Here is a 15,529-nt window from a genome sequence, read left to right as displayed (position 1 = left end):
TATTGTCTGTGCGTATACAAATCCTTATATACTTATAATGACGTCATATGCAAACGCTCCTTTTACAAACAAACAAACATGCATACATACAACTTATTTTTATATAGATAGATAGATATTCATATACAATACAAATTAACTACGTAAAACTTGCGAATATACAACATTCTTCGCTGTACCATTGTCAGTGCATATAAATAGATTGTCAGGTTTACCGACCCTCGAACATGCAACATACAATTGTCCATGGGAAAAACAATCTGTATTAAGATCTATACCGCATTTTCTAATGATTGCCATTGAGCTTTGTTGATGGTGATTGCAAATGCTAATCGAATTGGGAATTGCAATCTTTTAAATTGAAAAGGCAGATCCGTTGGAATCATGGGAATGCGAGGAATAAGAACAGCCTCACCCTCAAAAGGTTCTGTCAAGATTGTTGCCTATATTACTTTTCAATTTTTTTACGACATGTCGCGTGACATTGCAAAGCTTTGGCGGGTTGATATTTCTTAACAATATTATTGGTACGCCTGTTTTTAGTTGTAGCACGTGTGGTGGAAACCCTGAGAGATCCAGGGGATTCAAACATTCAGATGGATAAATAACCGCCTCATTCAGTTCCAGAACTGTGTCAACTGACTTGTAAAAGACTGCCTGGTCTCGAATCTTGGTCAAAACAATATTGTTGATTTCGTGGACGTCTTTATTCTTGGGTGCCGGAATCGCTCGTTCACTTAGCCATTTATGATTTTATAATTGGTTAGAATATTCGGAAATACTTTTTCAACCAATTCATTTTGGACGTCACTAAATTACAGAATTCCGCAGGTAGTTGTATACGTCCTGAAATTGAGTCTACTGGGAGCTTTCCGTTTCCAATTGCCAGCAATTGATCTGAAAATGTTTGACCAGAGTCATCGTTTTGCAATCGGACACGCATATTTGTAGTTAATTTTAATGTTTTTACGTGTGCCCATAAATTAGAATTTTTCAGGCAAGCATTCATTTCGTCTGCAGGGGTTGATCTAGGTATTATAGGTAATGTTTGCCTGAAATCTCCCGCAAGCAATATTAATGTGCTGCCAAAGGGTTTCGATTTCCCTCGCAAATCTCTCAAAGATTGATTTCGCAACGTGCATTCAATTCAGAATTTCTATCACTGATGAAGTACAGTTGTAAAAATTTATGATTCTCGCCTGAGAATGGTAGAAGGGACCCTGCTCTATGATAAATTTGCCCTTTTACCTTGAAAGTAGGCATAAATTGATCTTGATTTTCGATTTGGGCACCAAACGACGTCATTTGGAAACATGAGTTATATTTTCTGATCTATGATAAAAAAAAACGCTTAGATTCTGACGTAGTTCCATTAAGCAAAGTCTTCAATGGCTCTGGTGGTGCAGCCAGTTGAGGAAGTTTAACTTTTATTGAGGCGCAACAAATTCCCACTGTTTCACCATTAAATTTCAAGGCCTTGCAATACGGACAAAATTTAGACATAGTCCCGATTTGAACATATCTACTCATGCTGTAATCATCGACTGGGCTGTACCTGAATGCCTGGCGAAAATTTTCAGGTTGCTCTTGTGATTCCTCGGCACGCTTTCTTTTGGTGATTTCTCTTTGAGACGCAAGTCTGTTTTCACGCAGTTGTTGTGGTTCCTCGGCACGCTTTCTTTTCTTAATTTCTCTATCAGCCGCAAGCCTGTTTTCACGCTGTTGTTGTGATTCCTCGGCACGCTTTCTTTTCATACTTTCTCTATTACCCGCAAGCCTTTTGGCATAGACTCTTTGAGCAGCTTCCTCGGCTGTTGCCATTGTAGGTTCTTCTGTCATTTTAAAATGAAAAATTTCTCCTTCAACGGTCTTCTTATATACTTATAATGACGTCATATACTAAGCCTCGTCATAACAAACATGACTTCAGTTGACAAAAAACTTCATGACGACATACAGCTCAATCCTCATAATGATGTCAGTCGAAACACAAACATGACGTCCGTCAATAGACAGACAAACAACTTATTTATATATATATATATATATATATATATATATATACTAGCTGTTGGGGTGGCGCTTCCTTACGCGCCATTGTAGTTGTGTCCCTGTGTCCCACCTGTGAATAGAGATAGATATAAATATATGTTTTTAACTACGTAAAACATGCGAATATACAACATTCTTCGCTGCCCCATTGTCTGTGCATATAAATAGATTGTCAGGTTTACTGACTCTTGAACATGCAACATATAATTGTCCATGGGAAAAACAATCCGTATTCAGATCTATACCTCATTATTCTAATGATGTGTCCCTGTGTCCCGGTCGTCATTTATATTCCCTGTGTCCCGGTCGTCATTTGTGTCCCGGTGTCCCAGTTTGTAATTTCTCTTTGAGTGTCCCGGTCGTCATTTATATTCCCTGTGTCCCGGTGTCCCGGTCGTCATTTGTGTCCCGGTGTCCCGGTCTGTAATTTCTATTCGAACAATCCCTGTGTCCCGGTCGTCATTTATATATCCCGCCTGTGTCCCCGGCGTCCCCGTTGTAGTTGTGTCCCTGTGTCGCGGTCGTCATTTATATTCCCTGTGTCCCGGTCGTGCTTTGTGTCCGGGTGTCCCAGTCTGTAATTTCTCTTTGAGGTTCCCGGTCGTCACTTATATTCCCTCTGTCTCGGTCGTCATTTGTGTCCCGGTCTGTAGTTTCTCTTTGAGTGCTTTTTCTTTTTAGTTTTTTTTTAGTTTTTTACCTTTTTTCTTTTTTCAGTTTTCTTTTTCTTCTTTATTTTTCAGCGTCACTATGAAGTACATATCGACGAACCTTTGTTTTTTTAACTTAAATCTGGTAGGCATTGATGACCTTATCCAAGTCAAAATCCCAAACCCAATCATCATCGCTATCATTTTCAGTTTTGATATGTTTTGACTCTCGCTGTCCAGGTGGATTTTCATCTAACTGCGCGGTTTTGCGTTATTTAGCCGCAAGCCTGTTTTCTTGCTGTTCTTGTGATTCCCCGGCACGCTTTCTTTTCTTACTTTCTCTATCAGCTGCAAGCCTGTTTTCTTGCTGTTCTTGTGATTCCTCGGAACGCTTTTTTTTCTTACTTTCTCTATCAGCAGCAAGTTTTTTGGCATAAACTCTTTGAGCAGCTTCCTCGGCTGTTGCCATTGTAGGTTCTTCAGTCATTTTACAATTAAACATTTTTCCGTGAACAAATGTCCTAAATACCGTTAATGACGTCACCGTCATAGAAAAAATGACGACAACTAACTTCATGACGTCAGTCGACACAGAAACATGACATCACCTGACAGACAGACACACAGACAGACAACTTATTTTTATATATATAGATATATACATATATATATATATATATATATATATATATATATATATATATATATATATATATATATAGCTGATGGGGTGGTACTTCCCACCACCCCAACACCTAGTTGGTGGGGGCGCTTCGCGCCCCCCCCCCCAAGACCCCCGCACGCGTAAGTCGTTACCCGCCATATTAGTTACGCGCCATTGTAGTTGTGTCCCTGTGTCCCACCTGTGAATATAGATAGATAGATATATATACATATATATCTTTTTAACTACGTAAAACTTGCGAATATCCAACATTCTTTGCTGTCCCATTGCTGTGCATATAAATGGATTGTCAAGTTTACCGACTCTCGAACATGCAACATATAATTGTCCATGGGAAAAACAATCCATATTCAGATCTATACCTCATTATTCTAATGATTGCCCTTGAGCTTTGTTGATGGTGATTTCTAATCGAACATTCCCTGTGTCCCCGTCGTCATTTATATATCCCCCTGTGCCCCCCGGCGTAGTTATATGTCCCCGTTGTAGTTGTGTCCCTGTGTCCCGGTCGTCATTTATATTCCCTGTGTCCCGGTCGTCATTTGTGTTCCGGTGTCCCAGTCTGTTATTTTTCTTTGAGTGTCCCGGTCGTCATTTGTGTCCCGGTGTCCCGGCCTGAAATTTCTCTTCGAACATTCCCTGTGTCTCGGTCGTTATTTATATATCCCCCTGTGCCCCCGGCATTCCCGTTGTAGTTGTGTCCCTGTGTCCCGGTCGTCATTTATATTCCCTGTGTCCCGGTCGTTATTTGTGTCCCGGTGACCCAGTCTGTAATTTCTCTTTGAGTGTCCCAGTCGTCATTTATATTCCCTGTGTCCCGGTGTCCCGGTCGTCATTTGTGTTCCCGGTCTGCAATTTCTCTTCGAACAGTCCCTGTGTCCCGGTCGTTACTTATATATCCCCCTGTGCCCCCAGCGTTCCCATTGTAGTTGTGTCCCTGTGCCCGGTCGTCATTTACATTCCCTGTGTCCCGGTCGTTATTTGCGTCCCAGTGTCCCAGTCTGTAATTTTTCTTTGAGTGTCCCGGTCGTCATTTATATTCCCTGTGTCCCGGTCGTTATTTGTGTCCCGGTGTCCCGGTCTGTAATTTCGTCAGTCGACAAACAACTTCATGACGGCATAATGGTCAATTCTTATAATGACGTCAGTCGACACAGAATATGACGTCAGTCAACAGACAGACAAACAACTTATTTTTATATAAATATAAATATAAATATATACATATATATATTTATATATATATATATATAATATATATATATATATATATATGTATATATATATATATATATATATATATATATATATATATATATAAAAACTCTGACAGCAATACTAATAAAAATGGCAAGCTTAGAAGAATGAAAGCTCGTTCTACCGCATATATGTTCAAGAGCAATGTATCACCGGTATTTTTAATCAAGGTGTCACCAAAGGCATCGTCGCAGAAAATTGGGGAGGAGTTCACTCGAACTATTCTGAATTGCATGTCCTGCATTTGGAAAAATTCAATGGGAAGGTAGTCATTGCTTCTTAACCCATGGTATCCTCTTAACCCTGTATGATATCAGATCAAAATTTTAAGATAGCGCCGCAACAGTCAAAATGCTAAATTTTACCTCTAGGGGAGACCTGATTCTAGGGGTGGCTTTTTCTTCGTTTGAATTTAATAAGTAACAAACTGAATGGAGTCAGACAGCACATTTACTGAAATATGACATCATACCAAAGAAAAGCAAATTTCAAAAGATACGTGTGTTGTATCATCTCTTTGCAAAAGACATATGTGTCGTATCATCTTCTTTCCATGATGTAGTTTTTTATCAACAACACCTTGCATATTAAACAATTTTTTTCTTAAGTACAAAAGGTAGTAGACATAACAATTTCCTCTCAAATGAGTCTTTACAGCCCTCTATGAGGTTCCCATTTGATCAAATGGTTCCCATTTGATTCCAGCGATCCCGACTGATCCAGAGAAAAAAACAAAAAGACAAAAGAGAAAAAAGAGAACACAGCAGTGCTACTCGTTGTCGGATTTTCGGATTTTCGTTGTCGTTCAAGCCAGAGGGCTGTGTAGGCAACGGCGGTTCCAAATTTTTCGTTTCGTCCAACGACACTTTGTGGTGGTTTCATGCTATTTTTTAAATTCCCTTTTAAGTTTTTGGTTTACTCTGTCGTGGTTCATTCCTTATTAATATACTTTAGAACACATTTTTATTTAGTTTAGTTACTACGTTGTGGTTTATTCTTAACTAGCTGTTGGGGTGGCGCTTCGCGCCACCCCAACACCTAGTTGGTGGGGGCGCTTCGCGCCCCCCCCAAGCCCCCCCGCGCGCGTAAGTCGTTACGCGCCATAATAGTTACGCGCCATTGTAGTTGTGTCCCTATGTCCCACCTGTGAATATAGATATATATATATATATATATGGTTTTAACTACGTAAAACTTGCGAATATACAACATTCTTTGCTGTCCCATTGTCTTTGCATATAAATAGATTGTCAGGTTATCCCCCTGTTTCCCCCGGTGTCCCCGTTGTAGTTGTGTCCCTGTGTCCCGGTCGTCATTTATATTCCCTGTGTCCCGGGTCCCGGTCATCATTTGTATCCCGGTGTCCCGGTCTGTATATACATTCGTTTTTTAGTTTTGTTTTTCTCCTTTATTTTTTTCCTTTTTTTTCTTTTTTAGCTTATTTAGATTTTTAGATTTTTTAGTTTTTTTTATTAGTTTTTAGTTTTTATTTCTTTTTAGTTTTTTTGTCCCGGTCGTCATTTATATCCCCCTGTTTCCCCCGGTGTCCCCGTTGTAGTTGTGTCCCTGTGTCCCGGTCGTTATTTATATTCCCTGTGTCCCGGTCGTCATTTGTATCCCGGTGTACCGGTCTGTATATACATTCGTTTTTTAGTTTTGTTTTTCTCCTTTATTTTTTTCCTTTTTTTTTCTTTTTTAGTTTATTTAGATTTTTAGATTTTTTAGTTTTTTTATTAGTTTTTAGTTTTTTTTTCTTTTTAGTTTTTTTGTAGTTTTTACCTTCTTTTTAGTTTTGTTAATTTTTTTTTTTACTTGTGTCCTGGTCGTCATTTATACTCCCTGTGTCCCGGTGCTTTGTTGATTGCTAATCGAACATTCCTTTTGTCCTGGTCGCTTTCTCTTTGAGTGTCGTCATTTATTTTTTTCTTTTTTAGTTCTTTTAGTTTTTACCTTTTTTAGTTTTTTTTTAGTTTTTAGTTTTTTTAGTTTTTTACCTTTTTTTAGTTTTTTTAGTTTTTTAGCTTTTTTATTTTTTTTATTAGTTTTTAGTTTTTTTGTAGTTTTTGCCTTTTTTTTTAGTTTTTTGTCCTGGTCGCTTTCTCTTTGAGTGTCGTCATTTATTAGTTTTTTCCTTTTTTTTTTAGTTTTTTATTGGTTTTTACCTTTATTTTAGCTTATTTTTCAGTTTTTTCCTTTTTTTTAGTTTTTTTTTATTTTTTATTTTTTTTAGTTTTTTACCTTTTTTAGTTTTTTTAGTTTTTTTAGTTTTTTAGCTTTTTTACTTTTTTTATTAGTTTTTAGTTTTTTTTGTAGTTTTTGCCTTTTTTTAGTTTTTTCAGTTTTTTTTTTAGTTTTTTATTGGTTTTTACCTTTATAGTTTTTTTAGTTTTTTAGCTTTTTTATTTTTTTTATTAGTTTTTAGTTTTTTTTGTAGTTTTTGCCTTTTTTTAGTTTTTTCAGTTTTGACGTCACCTAATCCAGTTTTTTCAGGTGACGTCACCTGACACATCCATCCACACATCCATCCACACATCCACAGACAGACAACTTATTTTTATATATATAGATTACTATATTTTAGTACATTCTTTTTAGTTTTGGTTACTAGGGGCCATAGATTATCCTTTACTAAGGTGTAGCTACCACCACAATCAAGATATCAGTACAAAAATCAATAAAGGGTCCTATAAGAACATCGAATATCATTTCCTGTAGTTCAATGGGTGGATCATTATTCGTCTAATTGATGCATACTTCTAAGGGCACAACTATTATTAATATACATATTACACACAGGAACAGCCTTTGGCTTTTTTCTTAGTTCGAATAATGAGACCGATGAGTCATTCAAATAAGATTGAACTACGTTAAGTACATAACTAGCAATAAGACATAATTACATTTAGTTTTATCGAAAATGGCATTTTATTTTAACATTTCTGTTACTATGGGCTGAAGTTTGTTCTACACTGTAAATTTCTTTTCAATCTGTTTTCCATATTTTATCTTTATTTTTTTTATAGTGCTGTCTCTTTGCAATAGATACTTCAGTTGCTTGGCAGTAGTGACGCCTCACTGGCTTCGACAAGGCAGGTGGGGCGTGTACAAAGGGAGCTGCTAGTCCCCACGACGTTATTACGCGCAGCTGGGTCTGACGAAATACCATAGCGCACATGTATAATGGAGCTTCCTTGATCCAGGATTACCGTGGCACCTACGTCATAGAGAGTATTTTAAATACCTCCAGGAGCTTTCTTACCCCAGGACTTCTTTGGTTGTTTTGTCATAGAGAGTGTCAGAGTCCTCTAGTTAAGCGGGGAATTCCCTGTTGTAAAAAAAACTGATCCTGTTCCAATATTTACAGGTGGGAGTTATGCAGCGAAATATATCGAAGACAACAATCTGAATCAATCAATAAAAAAGGAATGAGGTTGCTACTAGTGAGATCAATTGTTAGTCTACAATCCGCGGTGAGAGTGTCAAGATCAAAATGACTGGATTTGAGAAACAAATGATCATCCGGAATCTAGTGACTTTGGAAACAATTTTGATTCTAGATGATGGTTTTCTAGAGTTATCTCTTCAAGGGAAAATATTTTTTCAAAGAATGCTTAACGATGTAATGCGAAATGAGTCTCCGTCTTGGGACTATTGTATGAAACTTTTACATCGTGGCCCAGATGCATTTACTCAAATTATAGACATATTAATTGAAACTAAACAAGATAATATTGGGATTTTCTTTTAATCCCTACCTAGACGGCCAGTTTGCAAGGCAACAAGAAAAAAGTCTATGCTTAAAAAACTCCTGTCTAAACAGATTTTGTGTTGTCAATCGTCCTCCTAGAAGACGTTCATTTTCATAAGTCAGTTTTCTTTTGTGAGTGAGCAGCTGGTCATCCTGTGAGAACTGTACTCTTGTTATTGACTATAACGAAAAGTGTAGATTATGCAACCCATATAAATTGCATAGAGGATACGCAGTGCAAATTAAAGACTGTAATTCTGGTCTTGAAGAGATTTATGAATCTCATACTTGAGGTTTCCTAGGCTCCAATTGTCACTATGCTAGATGTGATAAATAAGAAAACACTTACACTGGCATGATTGCAAAAAACCCTAGGGATGATTTCAGTTTATTTTCAAGATACTGGTATCGTTTGTGATTTTAAATAGCTTTGGGAAGAAGAGCCTGGTCTGTGCTTAAACTGCTGGAATAATATCGAATAATAGTTTTTATGACATCGCTGTGAAGATACAGGCTGCTATGATTATAAACCTAAAGACTTTTATTTAGGTTCTACTGAAAGTGATTCTTCTTGTGAAAATTTTGTGCGCAGCATTGCTTCAAATAAGCAAATTGAAACACGTGAACTCTATAATATGAATCAGAATAGCGAATTGAATCAGAATAAGCAAATTGAAACACGTGAACTCTATAATATGAATCAGAATATGAATCAGACTTTACGAAACGATATGATCAAAATGAAGTTACAACATAATGTAGAAAATGTGACCCTGTCTTTGCATGCCAAGATTAATACAAGTTGAATCCTGATGAGCTTATCAGAAACCTATCGTTCCCGATGATTACCTACACAAAGAAGAAGAAATCTAAAGGATAGAGAGTTTTGTACGTACAAGTTTTATTAATAAACAAATTTACAAACTTTTTTAAAGCTTTTTATTCTTAGAAAACTGAAATTTATATTATACAGGTAGGAAAGAGCATTTTCAACTAGAAAGTCATTCAATCGAAGATTGTCACCATAAACAAAATGACATCTAACAAAATGATACAATGAGTTTTTGCAAACATTTATTCGGTTATACCATTTTCAAATAATTGTGAATTTCGATCTAGGGATTTCGACTCACATAATGTCCTGTAGAGTTAATCAAAAGGATAAATTATAGAGATAACTTTACATACAAGATACGAAAGACCAAACATTTCAAATTTATGTGGAGAATTTGTCCATGATCCAACGGGACTAGAACTTTTACAAAAGACAAAGCAAGTTTTGAAGGAATTACACCAATGACAAACGATGAAGCAGTGTAGATATGTGTACCCGTAACAATGTGTAGTTGATTCGTGATTGTATGAGGAAGGAGCAATTTGACATTATTTCCACTCTTAATTTCTTCGTTTCCAAAGCAAAATAACTCATAACTTGTTATTTTCGTACATGAAGTACTGCTGAAGTGAGAGAGAATTTCTTCGTATATTTCTCTTAATCTCGTAATTTCTTCGTTTCCAAAGCAAAATAACTCATAACTTTTTATTTTCGTACATGAAGTACTGCTGAAGTGAGAGAGACTGCTATATGGGGCACAGTGCCAACTACTTTTCGCAAAATAAATTGGACAAGCAAGCTGTAGCTTTATATCAATCTCAACACTGGGAGCCAACCATTGAGGTATATTAAATATCTTATCATTTATTTTCCCGACCAAGTGTAAGTCTTTAGTTTTCGCATCTTTAAGTATATTTCTAGTGTCAGTGTCCGTTTTATATGGCCATATCTCACATATCCAATAGCGATATCTCACAATTTCTTACAGGACATGTGAAGCACCAACATGAATTGTACATAACTTGCATAATTTGGAAGATTTTTGCCTGTGTTCACCAGCGTTCCATTTATGTCGACACTGATTTTTCTAGATAAATTGTGCAGTAAACAATTTTCATAGTATAACCCCTCGGCTGCACTTTGAAACTCGGCTGTTTCATTGTTAGGTTTTTTGACAATGATGTGTAAATCTATAAATGCAGAAGTAAAATTTATGAAACAATCTTCACTGGATCAAGTTTAAAAATGTATGTTTTCAGAGAGCGGATGTTGCAGATAAAGTTGTTCATAGTAACCATGTTTAACACTCACGCCAATATTATCTCCATTGAAAAGATTTAGAGATGATTTGACTGAAGGATGAGATTGTCTATGAGATAGATATATCATTTCTAGCAAAACAAATCCTTTTTCAACCTAAAAATTTTTACTTTTGGTTCCTTCCTTGACAAGAGCAATGTTTTAAGCTTCTGGCCAGAGTTCCGAAAGATGAGTGATGTGGTCTTTCTTGCCCTTTTTAAACCTTTCCGCTTTGTCGTGATTTCAATCGTTCACCAAGGGATCGCACGCCGGATTTCAGATTTTGTGACGCTTTCTTTAAAACCCTTCCCATAGCCCCAATCATATAAAGTAGAGGACACAATATCTGTGGCAACCGGTAAAATATATTTTTTAGCCAGGGGTAATGTAGATCAAAACAATTTAGCAAACCAATTGCTGAGACCGTAATTGGACATTGACAAACAACCCCTGTAATAGTCCATACCATTACCAAATTGTCGTGGTCCAAGAGTAACAACATAGCAAGCAATATCAGGACAAACAAAAGTATTTTATATATTAGCAATCTCACTGAATCGTCAAAAATGACATGTAATCACGCCAAAACTTTTTTTACTGCTAGAGGATCACCCAATTCACTTCTTAATGATAACAGACAGAGCTTCAAATACGAAGTATATACTGGAATATATTGAAGGTTCTATATATTGTCGTGGTAAATGAGTTCGTAACTTATTTTTTATTCAAGCACACGTAGAAGAGGGACATTGGTATTAACGACTCTCGATGTCTCGGCAAAGGACACGTAAAGAAATACACAATTGACTGATGAGAAGCCGGGTGCATAGTCTACATAAATAACATAATCCTTACGACTGAAATTTTTTGTTTAATGATACGATCTTTAAAACGAGAACTTCACATAAATTCTCATTGAGGAAAATTCTTTCATTCTCGAATGGATTGGTAATGTAATTCTCCTCTGGTTTATTGAATAGTTGAATGTGAAGCCACCCTTTTCTCGACCCGCAATTCTTTTGTTGACAACTCGACACAGCTTATGCATATCGTCGTATTCCTAATAGGGTATAGTACCAAAGGAGTAACTATCAGAGTTAAAACTTGCCACCAAGCCCTCGTCTAAAAGTCAAAAGATCTAACATTATTTCATATGTACGATCCTTTCTCAGATGTCATATGTATTTTTAAGAATACAATCAACAAGAGCAACTTTGTACCTTCCCCGGGATTTGATGGTAGGGGAAAGTGTTGTCTAGAAGTCACTTGTTTTATTCAAATGGTCAAAGAAGGGGTCAGAGACATTGGACATGGACGTCACATAAAACTTTTTAGACTTATTCAGCGGCAAACCAAGAATCAAAATCAGAAGTGTATCCTAGCAAACGAACAAGAAACTAATCCATTTTAAAATTATGTGACACATTCAAGATCTCATGCAAGACTAATGAAATTTCCGTTCTAATAGCCGTTTTTATATCCCTCCCAGGGGCAAAGGAATTACTCAGTTTCCCGTTAAAATAGTAGAGGATGATGTTTCTTTTTTCCAGGAAATAACGGGAATCCTTTGTTCCATACAACCAATAGTCTCTCTAACTGACCTGTTCATACAAATGGCGGAGAATTTGCTAACACAAAATGGCGGATAAGTATGAAAATATTGGGATGATGTAAGGTCAATGCCCTTACTTAGGAGGGGCTCCTTGATGGTTTTTAAAAGGCAATTTAGATTTAGCGGGGTTCTCGTAGGTTTTTAAAAGAACAATCTGAGAAATCCTTTGGTAAAGAAGTCCCTGAAGGTTCTTTCCCTGGCTCTCGTAGTTTTATTAAACACTCTCTATTATGTAACAATCTTAGAAATCTTGGGGTAAAGAAGCACCTGGTGGTTTTTTAAAGACTCTCTATGACGTAACAACCACGGTAATCCTGGACTAAGGAAGCCCTGGCCTCGTAGGTTTTTTAAAAAGAAACTATTACGTTACAGACACCTAAATCTCTTAGAAAACATTCTCTATGGCATTATAAGCATAGCCTTATACGTAGGTATCCTATACACGCGCGCTATAGTATTGCCTCTTACTTAGTAGGGGCCCCCCGGTAGTTTTCAAAAGGAAATCTAAATTTAGCGGGGTTCTCGTAGGTTTTTAAAAGAACAATGTTAGAAATCCTGGGGTAAAGAAGCCCCTGAAGGTGCTTTCTCAGGCCCTCGTAGGTTTTTTAAATACTCTCTATTATGTAACAATCTTAGAAATCTTGAGGTAAAGAAGCCCCTGGTAGTTTTTTAAAGACTCTCTGTGACGTAACAACCACAGTAATCCTGGACTAAGGAAGCCCTGGCCTCGTAGGTTTTTTAAAAAGAAACTATTACGTGGCAGACACCTACATCCCTTAGAAAACATACTCTATGGCATAATAAGAATAGCCTATTACGTAGGTGTACTATACACGAGCGCTATAGTATTGCGTCAGAGCCAGGTGTGCGCATTAACGTCTTGAGGGACTAGTGGCTCCCTTGGTACACCCCGTATATGATTAGTCAAAACCAGTGAGTCATCACTATTCTTGGCTTTGATGCCCTTCTTGTTTTTTCCCCGTTTGGATCGTTCTGTTATGATTTCCCCTTTGGGCATAATTTTGCCCACAAATGGCGTTAAAAAATGAGACAACCTGACAGCATGTATCCTTTTATCATAGACAGCAAAATTTTTGCTTGGTATTTTTCTAATTTTATCAATACAAAAAATTTATCAATAGTAAGTTTTTCTCCCAAGCCAGTTTTTATTTAAACTAAAAAAGTGTTTTAACGTGTTAGTTTATTTTTGGTTACTTATTGTTATTATTACTTACTATTACTTATTTTTGGCCATGGTTCGTCAAACAAACAAACATTCAACTGGTCAGCCATGGCAATTCTAATTGTCTACTTTTTATGATCTGACGTCTTCTCTAGGGGTTCCAAGCTATTTTTTTTGAATATCCATAAATTTGCTCTCAAAATGGCATTTTTCTGTAAAGTCTAATTTAAATGATAGTAACAATTCCTGAGTCGACAATAAATGGCTATATTTTCTCACTTTCCAGTTTTTTTAAAATGATTTTTTTTCATTTTTTGTTACTATGGGCCACGGTTCATCTTTTACTAGGTTCAAGTACCACTTCAGACAGAATCAAGAATGTTTTTAGCTGTTTCACTGGCCAAATCACCAGAATATTTTTTTACTGAGTTGGAAACTTTACTGCTGAGTTGCATAATACGAAAAAATTAAAAAAGAAAATTAGGTAATTACCTCAAAAAAGTAGTACCCCTGACGGTGGTGTAAAAATGAGCTGGGCTCTTAAAAATGAGCTGGGTTAAACTTCAAGATTTATTAAGCTTCAAAGCTATATTTAGCGATATCCCGTTGCTATCATTCTAGAGAAAAGTAGACCGGTACCAGCTTGATTCAAGCAGAATCATGCAAAAATTTTGAATGTATATTATTAGAGCTACCTCGGTGTTCCAGGCAACCTCCAACGTCCCCCACCTACCTTTTTAGCAGAGTCGCGGGCATAACAAACTTTGTTGAAGCTAAAAAAACAAATTGCACCTATTTTTAGCTGGAACCAAATAAAGATGCACTACCAGTTAGATTGTAGGAATAATAAGGGCCCTTCCAGCCCCTTCGTCCCATCTCAAAAAATTTTTAGTACAAATTTTGACATGACATGCCCTGATTGAACCAGATTCATAGTGATTATGTGTAAAAACAAGCTAAATATTGATTAGCCATAAAAAAGTACGTTCTAATAATGGCATTAAGACAAGTCTTGACTTAGTGTAAAAACGAATCAAGTCCTGAATCAGTGCATAAACGGTGTAAAAAATCCAAGCAGTAATTAATGCTATTTCAATGCCCAATTTTTAGCATATATAGCTGGTCGTGACTTGTTTGAATTCGTACAAGTGCACGAACACACCAAAAAGTCCGCAAAGACATTTTTAGCTTGACCATGAGCCAGCAAATATATTCCTTTATATCCCACGTTCAGTCTGACCAATCAAGAGCCTTTCATGATTGACGTGCTTTGTTTTCGTCCCTCTAGTTATCTAGAGGATATGGAGCGTTTCAATTCAAACAGCAAGCGTGCTATCTCTGTTGCATTCTATATATAGATGATTGATCCTCAGAGCGATCCGTACAGACAAACGGATTTGAGTATGGGAACACAACCGTCAAATTGAGACCCACTTTAAGTATCCTTTCCAGAAATATACCAGTGAACTGTATAATATTACTTTTTTCCTGCTAAATTATACTACTATGGCGTATAATTACTTTCTTTTCTACGTTACTTACCTGAATCAAATGGATGGAACCAGTAGGTATCCTTTTTTGAGACACAATATCCTACTATATGAATCGCCTTGAGGAATAAATTATTGTTGCCAATATGGTCTGAATGTCCGTGAGTTGAAATAACATAATCGACTTCATCAGGCCTTATATTGAGTTTTTGGAGCTCTCTTAAAATGAATGGCCCATCCCATGGTGTCATGGTGTCGACTATAACTATTTTTGGACCTCTGATGATGGTGCATGAAGCATTCGCCCTGAAATGGGTAGTCTCGTCCACTGCATAGCCTCTATGGATTATGTCTATTAAATAGGCTTTCTGTTCTTCTCTGCCTAGGAAAAAAAGATTGAATGGATAACTTGGATCGATCCAAATAGGATAAATTCTTATTTATCCCCCCACAACCCCCCACAACAACGACTGTTCTGCCACTTCAAACTGAGGTGCATTTAGCATAGATTTTCAAGGAGTAAATTAAGGGGCACTAATCTGTCAAAGGGATAGTACGGGTACTGAAAAAAAAAATGTAAGTAGAAAAAAATTACACCCCCATAATTCTGAAAAATACTTTTTCTGGATCTTCGTTAAAAAACATGAAAAATTATTGCATCTCCACAAGAATTGGCACCCATTTGTAAATTTTGCATAATTGTTTGCATAACTGTAAG

The 15,529-nt window shown here is 36.7% G+C and overlaps 1 protein-coding gene across 3 annotated transcripts in view; it reads right to left on the bottom strand.

Annotated features, from left to right (window-relative positions):
• The window catches only part of LOC136037415 (uncharacterized), a 70,665-nt gene that overhangs the window by 11,115 nt on the left and 44,021 nt on the right, over positions 1-15,529 (bottom strand). For all 3 annotated transcript variants that reach the window (XM_065720175.1, XM_065720176.1, XM_065720177.1), the window contains one exon: positions 14,864-15,193. In XM_065720175.1, coding sequence (XP_065576247.1) covers positions 14,864-15,193 — 330 coding nt within the window. The remainder of the gene's footprint in view (positions 1-14,863; positions 15,194-15,529) is intronic.

The sequence above is a fragment of the Artemia franciscana genome, chromosome 16 (assembly GCF_032884065.1).
Source record: "Artemia franciscana chromosome 16, ASM3288406v1, whole genome shotgun sequence".
NCBI classification, from domain to species: domain Eukaryota; kingdom Metazoa; phylum Arthropoda; class Branchiopoda; order Anostraca; family Artemiidae; genus Artemia; species Artemia franciscana.
The sequence above is the reverse complement of the archived record's forward strand: the minus strand, read 5'-3'. Positions and strand labels throughout refer to the sequence as shown.